The following is a 22,003-nucleotide window of genomic DNA, read 5'->3' as shown; positions in this document are numbered from 1 at the left end:
TCCATTAAATCTACGAGACCACCAAAAGTAATTTCACCAACTTTGTGACCTGCTTTCTCGTTATATACATGTATGTTACCGTCAATAAACAATTTCACCTTTTATTATTAGTTTAGTGTAAGCCAACTTGTGCAAAAGACAAAGAGAATTTAAAATATCCACAACATTATTGTTAAACATCAAGGTTCTTAACTTATCACTGCTCATGAGGAAACACTAAGTTTGAGACAGCTTAGAGTTGCAAAAAACAGTAATTTTCTTCTTATAGGTGAAGAGATGCTTAACACCAGATTTACCAAACTAGGCACATAAGTATTTGATAACAAATCATACATCACTCAGATGGGAGCCTGTATTTCAAGCATGATCTCATGGAAATGTGTATGAAATGCATGCCACTTTTGCCACTTTTTGATTGTTATATGCATTTCAAGCTTTTGGCTTGTCATATCATGACGTTATTTTTAATAACACAGCAAATCATCCCCTCACAGTACACAGCATAAAATTGGACACAAAATTACAAAAGTACATATAAATAACACTTGACATGACTTGGTGTGCAAAACATATGCTTCTTTATGAGAAAAGGCTGGTAATTTTCTAACAACAGACACATCTTATTTTGTGTTACAACACATAACATATGATAAGTATGGTCATGATTACCTGATGGGGTAAAATATCTAAGATGTTATTTTTGCCTTTTTATCAGTTTTACTTCGATAAGTCAACTTCCATTTTAACATACTTTTCAGCATTACTACATTCAAAATTGTCATAATTATTTGAGGAAGATGATCACCCTTCCTGGTTCTGGTTCAGATGGAGGTTTATTCCTGTTAAAATGGAGTTTTTTTCTTTCTCCTGTTGCCTTGTGCACGCTTTGGATGTGAGAATGAATCAAAGAAGTTTCCGTTCCCTATTTCGGCAGTTTCTGTTTGTTTGTTGTTTTTTTTTTGTTTTTTTTTAAAATTGGCATTGTATGAATTGGACCAATTTGGAATTTAATTACTTTGTTTAGAATGATTGTATTACAGTGTATTGGATTCTAATTGGCTTCATTTGGACTGTATCCTCGATACTGATACTCGATCATTGCCTTCTTGCTATATTCGGAAACATTCTATTCTTCTGCACTCAGGGAGAACACTGGTAAAAATCTGGATGAAGAAATCACAGCTACAGTCTTAAAGATGGATCCACTGAGATAAAAACAAATTAAAATAAATCAAAGCAACTCTCTACCATCCCTGGAGTTTTGCACTTAAAAAAAAAAGGAACTCCAAGAAATATATGTGCAAGAGGGCCAGAAATAAAAATCCCTGCGTCCAAATATTTCAGACACGACACTGGTATTGACAATAAATTTTAAACAAAATAACATTTTGCATCAGTCGCAAGGAGATAGCAGAAATGGGTCTAACATCACACAGGTGTATGTTAAGGTGTAAGATGCCATTTTAAAGATTATATTAACAGCAGCAGTGGTGACACAACTGGTACAGTCATGAGGGATATGAAAGCTCAACTAAAAGATTAAGTAGATTTACAGTACAATGAGAATAGCGTCATGTAATGATTGTAATGGATTTCCCTCTATCCGCTCAACTTGTTTAATCAAACTATGTTTCTTTTAGGGCAGTTTTGATCAGTCTTCGTATCTTAGCCAACATCCTGGTGCTGTTGTCATTAGCCGGCAGCATCTACATCATCTATTTTGTGGTGGATCGTTCTCAGAAACTGGAGCAAGAGAAGCCGGAGCTGACGCTGTGGGAGAAAAATGAGGTACAGGAGCAGAGCAAACGACATCATCATCATCATTACTTTGATTAGATTATTCAATTTACAAAACAGTTAAGGAACCTATGAAAATGGAGAGCAGATATGGATCAAATAGGAGACAATCACTGAATGTGAAGGCTCATTTAATTTAATTCATTCATTCATTGAAGGCAGGAAGGCAGCAGTTGATTCTGTAATTTTGGCAATTTGTCTAGTATATGTTCTGGGTGTGCAGGAAATGACTTGTGAATCTTTTAAACAGATACCTAATACCTGAAACAGTGCACTGTATTCTTTGCAAATCAGAAATGGGCCATCACAGTGGCTGTACACAAGTATCTATAAAGAAAACACTCAAGGGGTTTAAAAACAACAATATATTACAATGGGTTATATCCAAAAGTTGGTCAATGCATGGAAGTCGCCATTGAGTGGTCATCGATTGTGCTTCAAACAAACTCAAGTAAGACTCCATCTAAAAATGACTAATGCTCCAGCCCTAGAAGAATGATTTAATCACACACCCCATTTGTGTTCCTCCAGGTGAGTGTGGTGGTTTCGCTCATCACCATGATTGCTCCCTCTGCCTTTGAACTGGTGGCTCAGCTAGAGATGTACCACCCAAGAACCTCACTGCGATTCCAGCTTGCCAGGTACTGTAATCATATCAGCGACTGCCCAATCCAAATTAAATTGTTTATATAGCACTTTTTTAGTACTGTTGACCCCTAAAGGTGAAGAGTAGAAGCTACATTCAACACTTCTATACATATTTATCTACTATACACACACACACCCACAAACCAATGTGTGGTGAGGGGTCCAGGGTCTTGCCCAAGGACACCCTGAAATGTAAACTGGGGAATTAAACCATCTGTTTTTTAATTTTGGCCTGACTTTTCTAACTCATCCATTCAGTACACACAGAAGACATGTGTCCTACTGCAAACTGACACTGCAATGATATTGTGTTTACAGAGTGCTTGTTTTATACCTGGGAAATCTTTATAGCCTGATTATTGCCCTCCTTGATAAAGTCAACAGTATGAGCTCTGCTGTGAGTATTGAAATTATTAACCATGTTTCATATCACAACAAATTTAATCCAGGCAACATAACAACTGCATAACCATGGTCATATGTGCTCTGTGGAGTTTAGAAACGTTGTTCTTAGTTTAGATACTCTAATCAACACCTCTAAAACTCATCCCATTTACATAATGATATGTGGAAATATTGTAAATTTCTAACTTAAGCTATACTTGCAAAGAAAACAAATCAGTTTGTAGTAGACAGAGTCTAAGGTAGGCTAACAATGTAGGCCTGATATATTGAACTTTTCAGCAGTTTGTGAACTTAGTAGTTCTTGTTAGTAAGATTGACTTTGTTATATTTGTCTTCCAGCTACAAATGACTTCAGGTAACTGGAACGATACCAACTCCTTCTTGGCCACCATATCTCTGCCTGAGACAGACAGTCCCTCCACCCCGGTATCAGAGATCTATTTCTCAGGGCATCTGAACAGCACCGTAGCAACCATTGCTACAGTGCTAAACTTTACCAACAACAGCAGGAGCAGTTCAGGGACTATCTACAATCAGACCACTCTTTTTGAGAAGAACACTCGCTCTCAGCAGGAACAATGCTGGGAGACCTATGTTGGACAGGTTATTTCTTCTGATTGCTCTATTTAATGTGGCATATAAATCCTGTCTTTTTTTCCCAGAAAGAGTACATACTCATAAAAATTGGATATATTTTTTTAAAATGAAATGTTCCTCAAAAAAAACAATATACAAACTGTTGCAGCTCACATGTGGTCTGATAAAATCTCAGTAGCCTCATGTTACATACAAGTTTTTACACAGTTTGGCATGCATAAAATTAATGTGGAAAGGAGGCAGAGCTACAAAGTCCAGAGCAGATGTGAAAATCTGTGGACCATCCCTCAAACCAGCAGCAATTACAGCATAACAAAGCTCTGTTTCTTAACAAAGTGACTATAGTAACATGTCAGCTTCAGTTACTGGGTCTATGAAAAATAATTATGTAAACAAATGCACATTTAGTTTGATCATTTCTGAGGATAAAGTTTGATATCAGAAAACTCACCTGGTGTCATCCTTTCCAAATTACAGGTAATTTCCTTTTCATTAGACGAATGCTACAGTATTTAGTTAGAACAGGTTTTACTTTGTGCACTGCAAAACAAACTGAAAATGATTTCACACAGCTAACATGACCTCTCACTTTGTTATAACCAGCATAAAGCCCCCCTGAAAAATGCAGCTGCTCTAGAGCTTAGTTTGGATTTAAAAACAAAAACTACTGGTAGTCTTAGACTTGACATGTATTTTGAAACCAGTTTCTTAAATTAACCATTTATAATCACCAAATTCAGTGCATTGTTCATCCTCTTTAAATCCTTGCAGATGTCTTTCATAGTTTTAATAATTTCGTTCTGTGCCTCCTGCACCACATTTGTCAGAACCCAGCCAAATTGCTGGCCCTCCACAAGCAGGGCAGGGCCACACAGCAATGCACAGTCAGCTGCCATGGAGCCGCCTAGCACAGGTTCACAAAGGGGCAGTGCGATGTGCAACCTGGTACAGTTTCTTCTGGTCACCTTTTTCAGTGCCATAGAGTGCATTTATCTAAAACCGTGCACTGTGGAGACCGGAGTCTTTGAGCTCACTCTGATCTTCTTACTGGTTTATTTACACAGTTAAAAGCTTTGCCTAAAAATCCTGTGTACAGCCATGGCCCTCTTGTTAATCCCAGAGTCCAGCTGTGGTAACACACTAGTGCATCCACACTATGAGAGACATGATGTCCCTGTGAGCTGAGCAAGAGATGGGGGACTTGCTGGTATTGAACATCCTACCATAGGGAAACATAAGAAATCTGTCATCCTGTTGGTCATCATAGGGAAAATTAAATCTTTCCAACATTATGGACAAGCTGGTGGCACTGATCTGAATACTTTGCACATACATGATTATTGAAACAAATATCAATAATTCACCCTGTGAAAATATTTACAAACCACCCTAAAACTGGCACACAGTCTGTTCAGAGCAGTTATTGAATGGGAGCATGACACTGACTGAAAACAGACCACACATGGTACATTATACAAACAAAGACTTTCTCATCCAAGTCCTCATTGCAGATGAACAGTTTTAAGCCTAATTGCATTTGTGGATTGAACTGCTATAATATACATAATATCATTTGAGAAATTAAACAGGGGGAAAAAGAGAGCAAAGTGAGGAAAGGTGTAACAGATGAGGTCCCCCAGCAGTCTAAGCCTATAGCAGCTTAACTATGGGATGTTTCAGGATCACCTGAGCCATCCCTAACTATAAGCTTTATCAAAAAGGGAGTTGACTTGAAGTAACAAATGCATGAACTAGTTTCTCTGCATCAGCCTGAGACAGGATGTTTTTGATTTTAGCAATATTACGAAGGTGAAAGAAGACCGTCCTCGAAACCAGTTTTATATGTGCGTCAAATGATAAATTCTGGTCAAAAATAACTCCAAGGTTCCTCACTGTATAACTGTGGCCACCTGACAAACAATTAAATCTAACTGCATCTCCCAATCACAAGCATCCTCTAAGCTGCCTTGCTTCCTTATTATCTTATTAACTTTCTCCCCCTCCTGAACAAACTGAATTGCCACTCTCTTCACATTAGACCCTCCTAAATTCACCTGCCTTCATTTATCTTCAATACCTGCAGCTAAATTCCCTCTGCTTATTGAGATACTTCAAGACTTAGCAGGTTTGATTTTCATACCAGCTCACTTTAGATTTTTGTTAAGTCTCTCAAGTATTCTCCTCATACATGGTACTGTTGTAGTCACCAATGTCATATCATTCATGTAGGCCCTAACTGGTGTAAGGCGCATGCTATCCTGACGTCTCTCTCCACCTACAACCCACTTAGAAGCTCTAATAATTATCTCCATCGCCATTGTAAATGCTAATGGAGAAATTGTACACCCTGCCATAATGCCTATTTCTAGCCTCTGCCAACTTGTTGTGAAACCTGCTGTACTTAGACAGTCTAATATCCTGGAAATTTGCTCTTATTAAGTCAACAACAACTACAGGCATGCTAAAATAATCAAAACCAAAAACCAAACCAACCAAAAAAAGGCTATGTGGTACTGAATCAAATGCATTTGCTAATATCAGAAATATAACATGCAAATTTTTTTTCTCACTCTTCGCTGTCTGAATCTGATGCCAAATCATGCTAGTGTGCTCTAAACACCCTGCGAAACCTGGTATTCCTACCTTCTGTACAGTATTATCTATTAAGCTATTCCTTTCTAAATAACTAGCTAATCTCCGTACAACTACACTAAAGAAAATCTTCCCCTCTACATTTAGGAGAGACTCTTTCTCCTTTAGTATAAGAGGAGAAAGAGTCCTATGCCATGCTCTAGGAATAAACTGTTTCTCTCAAACTATTCTTAATTGCCTCCACAAAAACTTTAGGATATCAGGTGCACTTTTATAAACCCAGTAGGGGACTCCATTTGGCCCTGGGGCCGACGAAGCATTTGCACGCCTGACTACCTCCTCAACCTCTTTCCACCCAAGTGGTCTAACATCCATCTTATGAGCTATCTCTCCTAATGGTGGCATGCCAGGTGGAAGGCTCTACCCTGCTCAAGATCTGAATATGTATTTCTTAGATACTCTGCTACCTCTGCCTTTGTTGCTTTAAGCCGTCCTCCCTTTTCCTGATTAAACAACCCTTTAACAAACTTGAACGGGTCCCTGTAAAACGCAGTCCTTACATATTCTATCTTCTTTCTCTTTTTCCTAAGCTATTCAGCCCTGCTGAGTATTGCTAGCCTGCTTCTCAATTCTTCCTGCAAAACATTAATTCCCTCTTTCTCTTCCTCTGTAGCTCTTTTCCACTGCTTTCTTAAGTTTCTTCTTTCCTTAACCAGTTTCTCCACTTTTCTTTGCTGTCTAGACTTAATTGTACTCTTTCAACCCTTTTTCTATCTTGCACCTCAAATCTTTCGGCACCATAGGAGTAAATTATATCTCCCATCTTCTCTAGCTTATCGCTTGCATTTCCTCTTAGCCTACTTAATATTAATGACAAATCTTTATTGACTGCCTCCCATTCTTTGTTGCTACTTACCCTGGGCCACTTAACTCTAGCTTTCTGCTCCAGATTTCTCTCTCTAACTGGCCTACTCACCTCAGTATCAGCTGCATCCCTTCTTAGAACCTCCTCCTCCGTAGCTGTGTTATTGATAACCTTCGGACTGTGGTTTTCTACCTGCCACTGGACTTCATCCGACTTATTTGACTGACTTATTAAAAAGTACTGATCGATGCGACCACACTGCCCTTCTTTTACCACATATCTCTTTCTATCTGTGTTTGTATAAAAAATTCAACAGTGTGTTTATTGTGTATCTCTAGGAAATGCTGAAGCTTTCCATCATTGACATGATCTTCACAGTGGCCAGCATCTTGCTCATTGACTTCATCAGAGGTCTGGTGGTTCGCTACTTGAGTGACTGTTGCTGCTGGGATTTAGAGAGCAAATTTGTGAGTTTTTCATCAGTGCTTGCCTTTTGAAACTGATTGTCTTGCCCCTGTTGCTGTCATGTTACGTTTAGAGTTTCGTCTTGTCTTGTTTCCAGGTTTTAGGTTAATTTCTTGTCATGTTTTTTCCCGTCACGTTAACCCTAACCCTACCCTAAATCACCTGTTTTTGTTTCAGAGCTGCACCCATAACCCATATGTAGGAATCAACTCATGTGATATGCAGTAACATGGATAGATGATTAAACCATTTTTCTATGTGTACAGTATAACTTTTGTTATACATGCATTTTATCCTGTGTTTAGCCTGTTTTAGTATTTTATTCAAATTACGTGTATATACAAGGGCTATTCTTTGTACAAGACTAGGTTTGTGTTCCTATCGTGAAAAGAGTCTTTTCACATTGGCACACAAAAGTTTGCCAGTTTTGTCATCAAAGCAGTATTGTAATTAGGAATGATTGCCATGATTTTAGTAAGTAGGAAAAATGTAGACAAATTTTCTGGTTTATCTCACGTTTTTACAATGCATATGTTTCAAAATCCCTTTCACATATTTAATGATCTATTGAAACAATTTTAGATAATCATTTGTGACTGACATGTTTCGTCAACATGATTCAATTAAATTTTATCAGAAAAATCTTAAAAATCAATGTAGACAAAAAATTTAACACAGACAATCAATGGCATATCAACATTCTTTTTGTTTGTTTGTTTTTTTCCCCAGCCGGAATATGGAGAATTCAAAATAGCTGAGAATGTCCTGCATCTGATTTATAACCAAGGAATGATCTGGTAAGTATGAAAAAGTATTTATCATACCATTAAACTGGAACCTAATTCAGAGCTAACAGTCCGACTGGTCTCCATGACCCTGTTTAAAGGAAAGAGGCTCCCCATAACCTTTTCATTTCACCTCTGTCGCTGTCTTGACTATATTTTTTCAGCCAATTTTAGAAACGTCATCTTGCAGCTATAAACATAATGCAGTGAAGACATGAACCCATTTTATACCCTTTTATATGGGGTTTGACTCCAGTGTCTGTGTGTGTGTCTTTTGTTTACATCAGGATGGGAGCATTTTTCTCTCCTTGCCTTCCTGCTTTCAATGTGCTGAAGCTGATTGGTCTGATGTATCTCAGGAGCTGGGCTGTCCTCACCTGTAATGTTCCCCATCAGCAGGTCTTCCGAGCTTCTAGGTTTGACACGCACACACACGCATGCACACACGTACACATGCACACACACAAGGCAAATGTATTACTGCAGAACAATAGTTTATTTTCCTTTCTTGTATAACCATAGCGCCATATGGTTAATGTTTTGATTTCTTTTTATCAGATGTTCCAACTTTAACCATAAAACCATTTATTCTTCTTTCTTGTATTTTTATTTGTTATTTCATTTTTTAAATTATTTATAGAATTTTTTTGTCCGCTGTATTTTTTATACATTTGGTACATTTGGTTTTTGTTCATTTGAACTTTTATTTAACAAACAGAAGTCCAAAGAAATAATTTTCAGTGTCTTCACTGACAAACCTAATTGTATTTAGAAATCAGAACCAAATGTAAAATCTGCTGCATCAACACACTTAGTAAAAGTTGTTCCAGAGTCATGTTTCCCATTGTGTTCCATCAGCTTCCTTTTAATTACACTTTTTAATGGTTTGGGAACTGAGGATACTAATGAGGCGCATTCCCACTGTAGGACCTTTTGCAGTCCCTATAACCTTTTCAGGAATAGAGCCGTTTTTTTGCGCACTCGGACATACAGGAACTCGGGACCACGGCCCTCAGTTCCTATAACCATTTTAGCTCCTTCTTCGAGGCAGGGTCTTTTCTGGGTTATGGGTTATGCCCCTTGTCTGAAATATTTACTCATACGACACGGACACAACCGGTGCATGTTTAATAAGTTAAACTTACACGTCATCTCCTTTGTCTGCGGCGCTCTGCTCTCCTTCTTTCTTTCATGAAACGAAGAAGTATCACCCGCTGCTAGATTCTTCTCTCCTGACTCTCGCTGTGTGCTCTTCCAGCCTCCATCTTAGACGCCTGATGTGATCGTCCATGATTGATATCACCGTCATGCAGACCATGAACACGGCGGCCTCCTCACTCTCCATGTTAGCTTCTTGGTGGTGTAGTTTTGTTTTCTTCTCTCCTTACTTTTTGTGGGTTTTGATGTTGAGTGTGGCGCTACAGTAACACACCACTGTCGCAGACAGTCACATCAGTCCCGATCAAGGTCCCCGACTTATGTGCGAATGCAAAATGAAACAGTTCCCCTGGGTAAGGGCAGTTCTTATAACGAAATTCGAGGTGGACGGTTCTTATAACTGCGTTCTTATAACTGTCTGTCCGAATGCGCCTATCGTTGCAGTTTTTCAGAGGAATCTGTGTCCATTCTTACTGAATTCAAGATTTAAGCTGCTCAACAGTCCGAGCTGATATATGGCTTTCTCCTTGTGTAATAAAGTTTCAGATTACATTTCTGGATGCAGCCGTGGACTGTGTTGAGTGACAATGGTTTTCAAAGCTCCTCCTGAGCCCATGTGTGGCTGTATTGATCATAGTGGCAAGATGGTTTCTCCTTCAGTACTGCCTGCGGGCTCCAGGCTCATCCAACAGTGGTTTCTGTCCTTGGCTTTTACACACTGAGAGATTTCCCCAGACTCCCTGAATTTTTTCACAATATTCTGCTCTGTAGATGCTGAAAGAGCAAAGTTATTTACAAGCTTACATTGAGAAATATATTTTTTTAACTTATTAATGATTCTCTGATGGAGTTTAACATAAAGCAGTGAGCCACAACCCATCCTTGGTTGATGCTCCTTTTATGCCCAATCCTGACATCAATTTCTGTCTCTCTTAGCCACCATCCCTACTGTTTTTGAGTGTGTTGCTGAAATCAAATTCAAGTTAGTTTGTAAATACAATTCAGGTTGCGATTGAAGACAGAAAGAAAATGATTTCCTTTTTACACATTTCCACAAGTTTAGTTACCATATAAGCAACCAATGCAACCTCATTTGTGTAATTGGTAACCAAGGGTCTGCCTGAAGAAAAGAGTCAGCCAAGTCAGTGTCACGCCCATGTAATGGGTGACTTGTGCCGGAAGTTTCTCAGCATCACTTCTTACTGCACATACCTGTTGACCTTTGTATCATCTATCTTTTGTTCTTTAGTTATGTTGCTTGGAGAAAGAACTGTGTTACAATAGTTGCTGAATGGTCAAACATGAGTGAAGTGAATGCAGTGTGTGTATCTGTTCACCTCACCACAGTCCAGGGAGTGTTTGGGGAAGATCTCTTTGTATTCCGTCAGCAGCTGTATCAACTGAGCCTTGCAGGCCTCACTAACCTGACAAGATTCATGCCAATATCACCAAGACCCAACTCAGACAACTTTTTGTCCAACTTGGCATCATGGCAGATAGTGGGTGATGCATTGGGTTGCTGCCTCTCTGAACCATGTTGCTTTTCCCCAGCAGCCGTGTGAGCCCTGGAGGGCATCTAGGTCCTCAACAGCTAAGCATGGGGACACATCAGCCAGTTTACAATTTCTCTTCAGCGTGATAGCTATCACTATGGATTCACTATGGTCATTGGTACCCACTTATCACCCTAAAGAGGCATCACTTGATGACCAAAAACGCCACATGACGTAGGTGGTACAATGCAGGAAATGCCATAAAGCTGCATCTCTGTTATAAAAGCCACCATGCAAAGTCTGTGAGTCACCACAACCAAAAACTATGTTTTCTTTCACTGGCAAAATACTAGCAGAGCTGGGTTTCTCCACTGCAGATTCACGGATGTTACATGTCACAGAGCCAGGGTCCAACATGCCTTTAAGCGCCACATTATTGTTAATATGAACAGGGGCATATATATAATTCACTGAAAGCCTGAACTTTCTGAACAGCTTGCCTGTTGAAGACAGTCTCTCTTCCAGTGACCAGGAGACAAGCACCTCAAACATCTGTTATCCCTTTTGCAGTAGGAAAGTATTGAATGAGTGGTTCCCACAAACTCTGCATTCTGTGAGGGTTGGGCTACTGCAGGTTGAGTGCTGTGATTAGTCAGCACCTGTGTCAGCTGCATAACTAGTCTGTCTAACTATCTCACCAAACTCTTAAGGCAATCATTCTCAACACCAGCAATGGTTTAAGGAGCTGATTGTGTTATTGGCATGATAGCCAACTCGGTTGTAAGCAGAACAGACACACTCTCAGCCACATGTTCATGAAAATGAAAGTATCTTTCATGCACTGCTGTGTCTTACCTCGGTTGCTTAACTAATGTGGTCTAAGTTTTTTTCTGTAGCACGTACTCATCAAGAATCTCCTAAATATCATTGGCAGACTGTTTCTCTACTGACTTAAACTTGAAAATGTTGACTGAATACTGATCAGGACAGTGTTTGATAAACATCGTGCTACCCTCATGGCGGGGTCATCAGTACCATGGCTCTGCCTCTTAACAGTCATTCGCCACTTCTACCATTTTATTAAGCCTAATCCAATGCTCCATAGCATCTTTACCTGCCTCAGGCAATACCATATAATATCACAGCTAGGTGCTTAGCCGACTCAAATGACTTTTCTGGAGGCTAACTGGTCCTTCATTTGATGCATTACGTAGAACTCCAGGGAGAGCATTAGCCAGCCATCCCGTTACTGCTGCCAAGATGCAGAATTCAATTAGAATTCAGCCACTGACTGGCTGCCCTGTCTTAAGTTCAAAAGCCTCTTGGCAGCATTTACCTCACGAAGAGGGTGGCCAAAAGTTATTCTAAACTCCTGAAAGGAAGAAAAAGGATAAGAGTCAATTGGATGCAGATAAAAAAAAGGCTAGTCTATTGCTCTATCCTTTAATAATACAATGACATAAGAGATTTTGGAAGAGTCGGTGGTGATTGAGCATGAGGAATGGACGAAAGTTATAGAACATTGGAGCAGCAATCCTTCACATTTATTGACATCACCAGAAAAATGGTGCGGGAACTATGCTAATAGCATAGCTAAGATTCCCTACAGCTCCACGTTACCGTGGAGTACAGAGTACAGTACAGAGATTAACACTCCAACTAAAACAAATTACTTAATGCACTGAACATGAACAAAATAAATGTTCCTCAGTAATTATCAGGATTTGATGAAGTTTCAAACCAAACAAAAAGACATATCTAACTTTGGTTACTCTCAGTTTGACAACAGTTCTTACTACACTACATATATATTTAGTTCAAAGAAATTTTACTATTTCGCCTCTGAGCCAAGTTTTTTACATCATGGTGTTATTTACTTGATAACATTTCTTTAGATGATAAAGAAATCGGTAGCACTATTGCCTCACACCAATATGGTTTCTGGTTCAAATCCCAGCTGTGTTCTGTCTGTGTGCAGTTTGCATGTTCTCCCGTGTATGTGTGGGTTCTCTCCTGCTTCCTCCCACCATCCAAAAACATGTATGTCAGGTTAATTGGTGATTCAAAATTGTCCCTGTGAGGGTGAGCGTCCACGTTTGTTTGTCTCTGTAAGAAAAAGATAGATAGTTCTACAAAATAGATAGATATTGTATAATAACTTTTTTGCATTTACAAGCATAGTAGAAAAAAAAATCAATAAAAGAATTAAATCATTTTGATTGGTCAGCTGCTGTCAAACTCCATCTGTTTTACATGAACATGCACATATTCAGTCAGATGACTTACCTTCAAAAGTAAATGTAAAAAAAGAATGCAGATTGTATCGCTGTTTGTATTAAAGCTGCATTCTTTCAGCTACTCCTGAGGTTACATTTTTTTTTACTGTGATATCAGTAGGGACACTGTAGTGTTTGTCACTGGGCCTCTTCAAGAGTATGGCTGCAGACTGAATAGTAAGTTGAATATTTGGATGCATTGTCATGGGCAGGGACACTCTTTAATCTTGCAGTGGAGCCTGATTCTGACTTGTTACTGTGTTCCTGTCCCAGCTCTGCAGTAATAGACACAAGTGGGTTTGTAGTCCTACAGTACAGTATATGAATCTCTGCTACACACATACAAAGAACTAAAGTGTTCAACCCATTTTGATTTATTTAACAAGGTTATGATTGCCTGTTTCAGTCTTTATCATCAACTCCCAGATGTGGTGGAAAATCTTAGCAGCAATATACAGAGACAGTACACTCTACAGCTGAGATATAATTTCAAGCGAGAGCCATTAAACTCAGTCCTGATGGAAGTTAATATCTACACGTGACAAGGTCAATATTAGATCAGTTTGGACTTAGTATTCCCAGATCCAAGCAAAAACTGCTACATTGAAAGTAGAAGAGCTCTATGCCACACGTGATTGAGAAAACTATGTACAATACATTTTGGTTTTTTTTGGTAAAACAAAGCAATGAAAATGCCTACCTCGTGTTCAGGCAAATATAAGATATATGATCATTTTTGGAGGGCCCATGATATCTATCACATACAGATGTTTTCCGTCCACGCCTGATCCAGCCATCCTGCAGGGTTCCACGCCCACGCCTATGCCGGCCGTCCTGCCGGACGGGACCCGGCTTTAGGCCCTTCAGAGCCCCTCCCTCCCACCCTCGTTGGATGTCTGGGGGGCTCTGTCACAGTCTGCTCTGTAACAGTTTATGTCATGTCACAGTTTATGTTAATCATGTTAGGTTCTAGCCATGTTTTCCCCTGTCACGTTCGGTTCACTCACGTCACCTGTCTCATTGTTCACAGCTGCACCTCATTCACTGATCACTCCCTCCACAGTATTTAGCTTCCTGGTTTATAGTATAGTGTTTTTTCATAGCCTTGTTTTGTTTGTCATAGTCCTTTTTTCATAGTTAAGTAATTTTGATGATCTGGCTCTGCCGCGCCCTTTGTTCATGCTCCCTGTCTTGTTTTGTGGAATAAACCTTGTTTTTTTTTAACTAAAGAGCTGCATCTGGGTCTTACCTCACCATCGTTCCTGACACCCCCCCAGCACACACCCAACTGCCCAGAGCGACGGGACAGCAACCCACCACCACCACTATGTGATAAAGCTAATCAGAGGGGACCAGAGAGAATGAAATTCAGCCAATTGATGTTTTGAGGAGGCAGACATTGTTTCCATGCTAATATAATCTAAAAGAACATTTCTAAACCGGTTAATACACAGATTGTTCTTCGCTTTCCAGTTCATGAGAATAGTTTTCTTTGCGATACATAACACTGTGAGGATCATGTGTGCTAAGCTGAATTCCACGTTGATGTTGTCTAAGTCACCCAGTATGCATAGTGTGGGACATGCAGGGATGCTACACTTTAGCCATGTTGATAGGTCCTCACAAACCTCAAGCCAGAACTTCTGTGCAGGCGCACAAAACCACAAAGCGTGTGCATTATCATCAAGTGTGTTATCTGTGCAATGTGAGCAGATGTTTGAGTGTGTTAGAACCATACTGAACATCCTTTGTCCTGTATAGTGTGTTCTATGAAGAATTTTGTATTGTATGAGCTGTAAATTAGGTGTTCAAACATATTTGTGGCCAGAAGTTATGACTAGAACTGATGGATAAATCTGCCTCCCATTTTGAGGATGGAAGAGACATTGTGTCATCTATCTTAGACAATAATTTATATATTTTTGATAGTAGTTTTGGGGTGCATATGCTAAGAAATTCTGCTACCCTAATCGGGAGTTGTAAGTCTGGTTGGTGGAGGATATATTTCTTTGTTATTATAGACTTAAGTTTTTGATATTCTAGGAATTTATTGCTGCCTATCTCATGTTGTGATATGAGCTCATCAAATGAAATAAAATGTCCATTTTGGATTATATGTTCCAGATGTTTTATTCCTTTGTTCCTCCATAGTTTAGCATTTTTTTGTTTTGCAGGATGTCAGGATTGTTCCAGATGGGTGTTAGCTTACACGGGACAAGTGAAAACTTTGTTATTTTAAGAAATTCCCACCAGGCTGTCAGAGAGGTGCTGATGTTAATGCTTTTGAAACATTTGTGATGCTTCATGTTTGAACTAAGACGTGGCAGGTCAGAGATTTCCAGATTATCACACAATGCTTGTTCTATATTTATCCATGGTTCATCTATTGGGCTAAGTTTAAACCATTTTGATATATACTGTAACCTATTGGCTAAGGAATAGTGCTGAAAATTAGGTAAATCTAATCCACCACTGTCCTTGGTCTTCTGTAGGGTTTTTAAACTAATATATGGTTTGTTATTCCACAGAAATTTGGAGATGCATGAATCTAGTGACTTAATCCAAGTATCAGATGGTTTTATGGGGATCATTGAGAACAAGTAGTTTACTTTTGGTAGTATCATCATTTTAATGCTAGCAACTCTCCCCATAAGTGATATGGGTAATGACTTCCAACGAGAGAGATCGTCCTCTACTGTCTTTAATAATTGCACATAATTTAGCTTTGTTAGCTCTGAGAGCCTGGAGGAAATGTTTATGCCTAAATATCTAATATTTCCTGACTGTAAAGTGATCGCAGGTATATTCTGGACTCTGCAGTTAATGGGCAGAACTGTGGTCTTAGACCAGTTGATAGAGTAGTCAGAAAGTGCTGAGAATTTATTTATGAGTGTGATCGTGTAAATGAGAGATGCCTGTGAGTTCTGAAGGAAAAGTAAAACATCATCAGCATAAAGACTTATTTTATGCTCAATATTTTGGGGTTGGATACATTTAATATTTCTATCTTGTCTGATAGCAGCTGCTAAAGGTTCGATGAAAATAGCAAAAAGTGAGGGAGAAAGTGGGCAAACCTGTCTTGTACCTCTCTGCAAACTGAAGCTTGGAGAAGTTTGATCATTTGTCCTGACACTTGCATTTGGGGAGCTATATGATATCCTTATCCAGTTGATTAAGTGTGACCCAAACGCGAATTTGTTTAATGCTGCGAATAAAAATTTCCAGTTCACTCGATCAAATGCTTTTTCTGCATCTAGAGAGACTATTGTGGTTTCCAGGTTGTTGATGGTAGAATAGTCTATGAGATTAATTAGCCTACGAGTGTTAGTGGATGAGTGTCTACCCTTTATGAAACCTGTCTGGTCAGGATGTATTATAAGTGGAGTTATTTTTTTCTATTCTTTTGGCGAGGGCTTTACAAATTATTTTGAGGTCTGCATTTATTAGAGATAATGGGCGGTAGCTGGATGGAAGTATGGGGTCTTTTCCTGGTTTCTGTAGCAGGATAATGTTAGCAGAGTTCATGTGTGGGGATTATCTGCCATTCTGCTTAACCCATTTTGTGAAATGCAGGTGCCAAAACAGTTCAAAAGTATTTGTAGAACTCTGCTGGAAAGTCATCTGGTCCCGGGGCTTTGTTACTAGGCATATGTTGAAGGGCTTCATGGAGTTCTCCTATTGAAAGAGGTGAATCCAGAGCCATTGCCTGTTCGGTTTGTAATTTTGGAAGGTTGATATTACTAAGAAACTGATCTATGTTACTGTCTGATGGATCATTTTGTGATGAATATAAGGTTTTATAGATGTCCCTAAAAGCATTTGAGTCTTTAACAGAAGTGATTGTTGTTTTGTCTTTGTTTCTCTTTAGTTGATTAGCTAGGAACCTTCCAGATTTATTGCCATGCTCAAAGTTCTCCAAGCGAAGTCTTTGTATCAGAAACTGTGTTTGTTTATCAATATTTTTTTTTAATTCAAGTTTAGCTTTTCTTAGTTCATTCAGTATGTGTTCCTCTTTGGAGGTACTGTAGACAACTTCTAATGATTTAATCCTGAGTTCTAAATCTGATATCCTTGAACTTTCCCTCTTTTTCTTTGATGAAAAAGATTATTTTGCCTGAAATTACTGCTTTTCCGGCTTCCCAGAGAATACAAGCTGACATTCCTGGCAGGTCATTATTTTCTAAATATACGGACCATTCCCTTTTGAAATAATTAATAAAATCAGGGTCTTTTAGTAATGATGTATTAAATCTCCAATTCCTCGCTGGTGGTGTAACTCTGTTATTCTTCAGTGTGATAGAAACTGGAGCTTGATCACTGATAGTGATGGGGTGGATTTTGGTGTCTGAAATATCCCTCATCAAGGAACTGCTAACTAAGAAATAATCTATTCTTGAATATGAGTGGTGTACCGGTGAGAAGAAGGTGTATTCTCTAAGAGTGGGGTGGTGGGAGCGCCAAGCATCACAAAGACCAAAATCATTCATATACTGTTTAACAATGGACTGGACGTGGACTGCCAGTTCTGCTGACTTCCTAAAGTACTGAGTCTGTCTCCTCCTGAGTCAGAAACCATGTTAAAGTCCCCTCCTATGACGAGTGTGTTATCTGAGTGATCAGAGAGTGAAGTAAAAAAGGAGTGAAAAAATGAGAAACATAAGTTAACTATTAGAAAACTACCTTCTGGATCTATAACTGTGTTGTTTACGGTGAAATTTACTCTTCTGTTTATCAGAATGGCTACACCTCTTTGTCTGGAGTTGTAACAGGCTGAGTACACATGAGGAAACTGTGCTGTGGTGAGAACATCAGCTGCAGTCTTTGATAAATTAATCTCCTGTAATAAAACAATGTCTGCCTGTAAATCCTTCAATTTATTGGAGATTTTTAATCTCTTCTCCCTGGACCCAGCTCCATGCACATTCCATGAAATAAACCTTAGCGTGGACATGCTCAGACTAACGCAGTGAGTGCTGGATGTTTGCTAAAAGCATCCTGTGCGTGTGTGTGCATATATGCTTCCATGAACATGCCATTGTTGGTGTTTCAGTTGTCAATATGAGCTTGCTTCGATATGTACTTGCGCTGTCGATGCTGTGTGGTATTTGATTGCGTGCTCTGCTCAAATCTCTATGTGCGCCGTGCTTGTTAACATTACTTATTAAGGTGGAAACGCAGTGGGTTGGGGAAGAAAGACAGAATAGAAAAACAGTGCAAAAGAGTGGAAGTGTAAGATAGAAAAAACAAAAACAAGACAAACCCAAATAAAGAAATATGACCTGCATACATCCTATGCTGGTGAGACTGGCAGTGAGCTGTATGTTTTGCTTTGACAGATAACTGTGAATTGGATAGACTATTTCAGAGTTACTTATGTACCATCTATGGTGATATGATTTATACAAGTTAACGAATACAGATCACCTGGGGTTTAGAAGAGCCAAGGAGTGGTTTCCTGGTCGCGGGACAGCTGCCCGTTGATGAATAATTTATCCACCGCGATGACAGCTCGGGAGCCTCCTTCCATGAACTTTCTCCGGATGGGAAACAGAAACCCTGTGTCTTCCAGGATTTCTTTGGGAAACTGGTCGTTGACGCTGAAGTCAGTTCCTCTCAGCTCCCTGCCACGGCCCCTCACTTGGAACTTCTGTTGGTAAAGCTCGAACTTGGCCACAATCGGTCTCGGTCGGCGGGCATCAGGTCTCTTCCCTCCCAGGCGGTGGACTCGGTGAAAAGTGATGTTTTTCACTGCATCTCCTGGAAGTTTCAGCTGATTTTGGATAAAGTTTTTTATTGTTAGTTCAGGATCCTCATCTGCCTGCTCCGGGATTCCAGAAAACACCAGGTTGTCCCTCATACTACGAGCCTTGAGATCAATAATTGATTCTTTCATCCTCTTGTTCTCATCAGAGATCTGGCTCATTCTTTCGGTGAGTGTTTTCACCGATCCTCTGAGGGCTGCGTTTTCTGCAGCCACCGTCTGCACCTGTTGCTGGCTGAACTCCAACGACCCCCGTAATGCCTGGAACTCTCTGTGTAGAATTTCTAACAGAGACATACGGGCGTCGAAGCTGGATAATTTCTTATCTATTGATGTCAAAATGTCGGTAGAATAATTACCAGCTGGAGACGTCGCTCCGGGTGACTCTTCATTACGACTTCTTTTGGAGGTTGAAGCCTTGCTGCTGGCAGATGGGGTTGGTTGGTTTTACCCATGACGATCCTGTCAAAACACTCGTCGATGTAATTCGTGAGGCTATCCAGGCTTTCTTCACTGTACTCCAGTGTTTTGTTTTTGTTTCACCCGATAATATATTTATTTAAACAGTAGTTATTGGCGTAATTATAATGTTACTATATTGTTTGCTCTATTAGAGGCCTTGTTTGAATCTGCCGATAGTCTCACACACTCTCAAACACAGCCCTCTAACTGTCATCTCCAGTTCAAGATTATCAAAGTAAGCGTGACATTGACTGGCTGAATCTTTTCTTCAGGTGGACACTTCCTCGAAGAACTCTTGGTGAGCAAATTATACTCCTCAGACTTCTTAACTATGAAGTCTGAGGGTGGATGCGTGGTTGTCCCTGCGGTGGGCTTCCCGGGTTCTGTGCTCCGTTGAGGCTGCTGGTGGCCTGGGTCTTGTGGCCATCTCTGCCTGCTTCTGATTGCTTGGGGGGGCTGTGGATTGTGGCTCTGTACACTCATTACTAAGCACAGTTATCATGTAGGACCTGGGCCTGATGTCCACCAGGATCGGGGCCTGCAGTAACTGTACCCCCAGAAGGCAACCACCCGTCCCACCCCACCTCACCCCAGAGGACCTCTACAAATAAAGAAAAGAGAGAAAAAAAACCAAACAAACAAACCACGCAGTCACACCAGTCACAGCAGCTCGGGCCTGAGACCCACCATCACCCAGGCCCACCCAGGCCTCCCCCAACAGGGGAAAAGCACCGCCCCACCGCACGCCCCAACATCCTAAAAAACAGACAAAACAAAAAAAAAAAGTGGTTAGTCTTTTTCTGACTTAAGAAATTAGTATTTATTCAGTAATCATATTAATAATATATGTAAAGAAACCACCTTTGACATTTTAGTTGTTCAGACTAGGCAGCAAAGATGTAAACTGTAAATGGACAGTACTTACATAGCACTTTTCTAGTCTAGTTTTACACAAATAGCCACATTCACACACTCATACAGACCATCAATCAATACAGTGTTACAGGCAACATTGTGCCTTTTTTTCCCTCTAAACATGTCAGGTATTAAGTTGTAATGTAGTTCACTTTTTCAAATATTTGAATACAATACAACGATGGCTCCACTGTGACTCAAAACAGACATACCAACGGTTATGTTTTGACATATGTAATAGTGCAATATTCTTCCATGTTGTCTTTCCAGTCCTTTACTGACAAGCCAGTAGATATTAACATGGAAAAGATCAGCAAACACTTCAACTTTAGAGGCTCACTTAGAGGTAGAGGCAACTAGAGTGGACCCTGGTCTGCACTAAGAGAGGTAACCCTCACAAGAGAAAGTTTGAATTAATGTTCGTTATTGAACCACATCTTCCACACATGCACACACACTTGCCATATACTAAACAGGCTTTGAAATTAATGGAATGTCTACATAGTAAGTAATATTCACACCATACCTGCACAAAGAAATCACAAGAGAAAGAGTTACTACTGTTTGTGCTATATCTGGCTAAATAGATACACCACAGTGGAGACAGTCAGACATGCCTGCCATCAATTATTGGCTCACAGCAACTGTGAAATGCCTCTCCAAGCACACGCACACCCACACACATCTCCACATACACACACACACACAAGATTGCAATATAGTTACAGCTGAAGTCAATGTTTGTGTCGATGGAGACAGTGCATTGAAAAAAAATAGAAATGCATAGATATTTAGTTACAAGGTTATATATTAGTGTTTTAAAAAGAGATGGTAATTAAAACATATTTTCAATGAAAAACAGCAACCTTGTCCATCACCTCAGATTTGACATTATTGTTGTGATGTTTTTTATTTGACGCGTAACTGTGAATATACACTGTAGTATTAGGAAGTAGTGCTACACTGAAGTGGCGTCTGAAATCCATAAGCAACTGTCTGGCCCTAACCACTAGTAAGTTATCTTTACAGTGAGTGAACAAGTGAATGAGTTGGTAATTCAAACAAAGCCCATGTTTTACAACACAACTGAACCATATCAAACTCTAGCTTTGTGAGGTTTTATAAATGTTTTAGTCTTGTTTGGCCATACCACGTGAATAACTATTTTCAGGTCAGTGAAGTTTTTAGAAAGAAAGAATGTCTATAGAAATAAAACTTGTGAACTGTATGAAAATTTAATGGACATAGTTTTAATTTACTGAACTATTGAGCAGATTGCATCTTAAGTGATTGCAAAGGTCAGACAATGGGAACTGAAAATGATTTTAACACATTGATTCTGTCTTTACTTTTCTGTTACAGATCAAACAATTTCTACCTGGCTATGCTGCTTTTCATGCTGTTTCTGTGCATGCTACCAACTATCTTTGCCATAGTGAGGTATAAACCATCTCAACACTGTGGACCATTCAGGTAAGTACATCCTTTAAACAGCATAGAAAGTGACACTCTGACCAGATATAAATTGTTTTTTTAAAGTTTCTATTTTTTTTCTAATTTGCAATTATTTAAATGGAAGAGATAACTTATCTTGTTTCTTGCACTTAAAGAGTTGCTGATGTTCTGCATAAATAAATTTAAAAAATTTAAATTCCAAATTACTGTGAGATGTGGACCAGACTAGAAGGAAGGTGTCACGGCTAGGTCTACTAGCCGTCCCTTTAATGTGAGGACCTAAACACAGACACTGCAAGCAGAGGTGAAAGTGGTTAACAGTGTTATTG

General features: G+C 39.5%; 1 protein-coding gene across 1 annotated transcript in view; it reads left to right on the top strand.

The window, feature by feature from the left end:
• The window catches only part of LOC140302510 (transmembrane channel-like protein 3), a 97,218-nt gene that overhangs the window by 52,329 nt on the left and 22,886 nt on the right, over nucleotides 1-22,003 (top strand). Inside the window, exons 13-20 of the mRNA XM_072381323.1 lie at nucleotides 1,641-1,788; nucleotides 2,329-2,438; nucleotides 2,764-2,842; nucleotides 3,190-3,453; nucleotides 7,243-7,371; nucleotides 8,099-8,166; nucleotides 8,442-8,570; nucleotides 21,582-21,692. Of these exons, the coding sequence (XP_072237424.1) occupies nucleotides 1,641-1,788; nucleotides 2,329-2,438; nucleotides 2,764-2,842; nucleotides 3,190-3,453; nucleotides 7,243-7,371; nucleotides 8,099-8,166; nucleotides 8,442-8,570; nucleotides 21,582-21,692 (1,038 nt within the window). The remainder of the gene's footprint in view (nucleotides 1-1,640; nucleotides 1,789-2,328; nucleotides 2,439-2,763; nucleotides 2,843-3,189; nucleotides 3,454-7,242; nucleotides 7,372-8,098; nucleotides 8,167-8,441; nucleotides 8,571-21,581; nucleotides 21,693-22,003) is intronic.

Source organism: Leuresthes tenuis, unplaced genomic scaffold (assembly GCF_036924035.1).
Source record: "Leuresthes tenuis unplaced genomic scaffold, fLeuTen1.0.hap1 SCAF_2, whole genome shotgun sequence".
NCBI classification, from domain to species: Eukaryota; Metazoa; Chordata; class Actinopteri; order Atheriniformes; family Atherinopsidae; genus Leuresthes; species Leuresthes tenuis.
The sequence above is the reverse complement of the archived record's forward strand: the minus strand, read 5'-3'. Positions and strand labels throughout refer to the sequence as shown.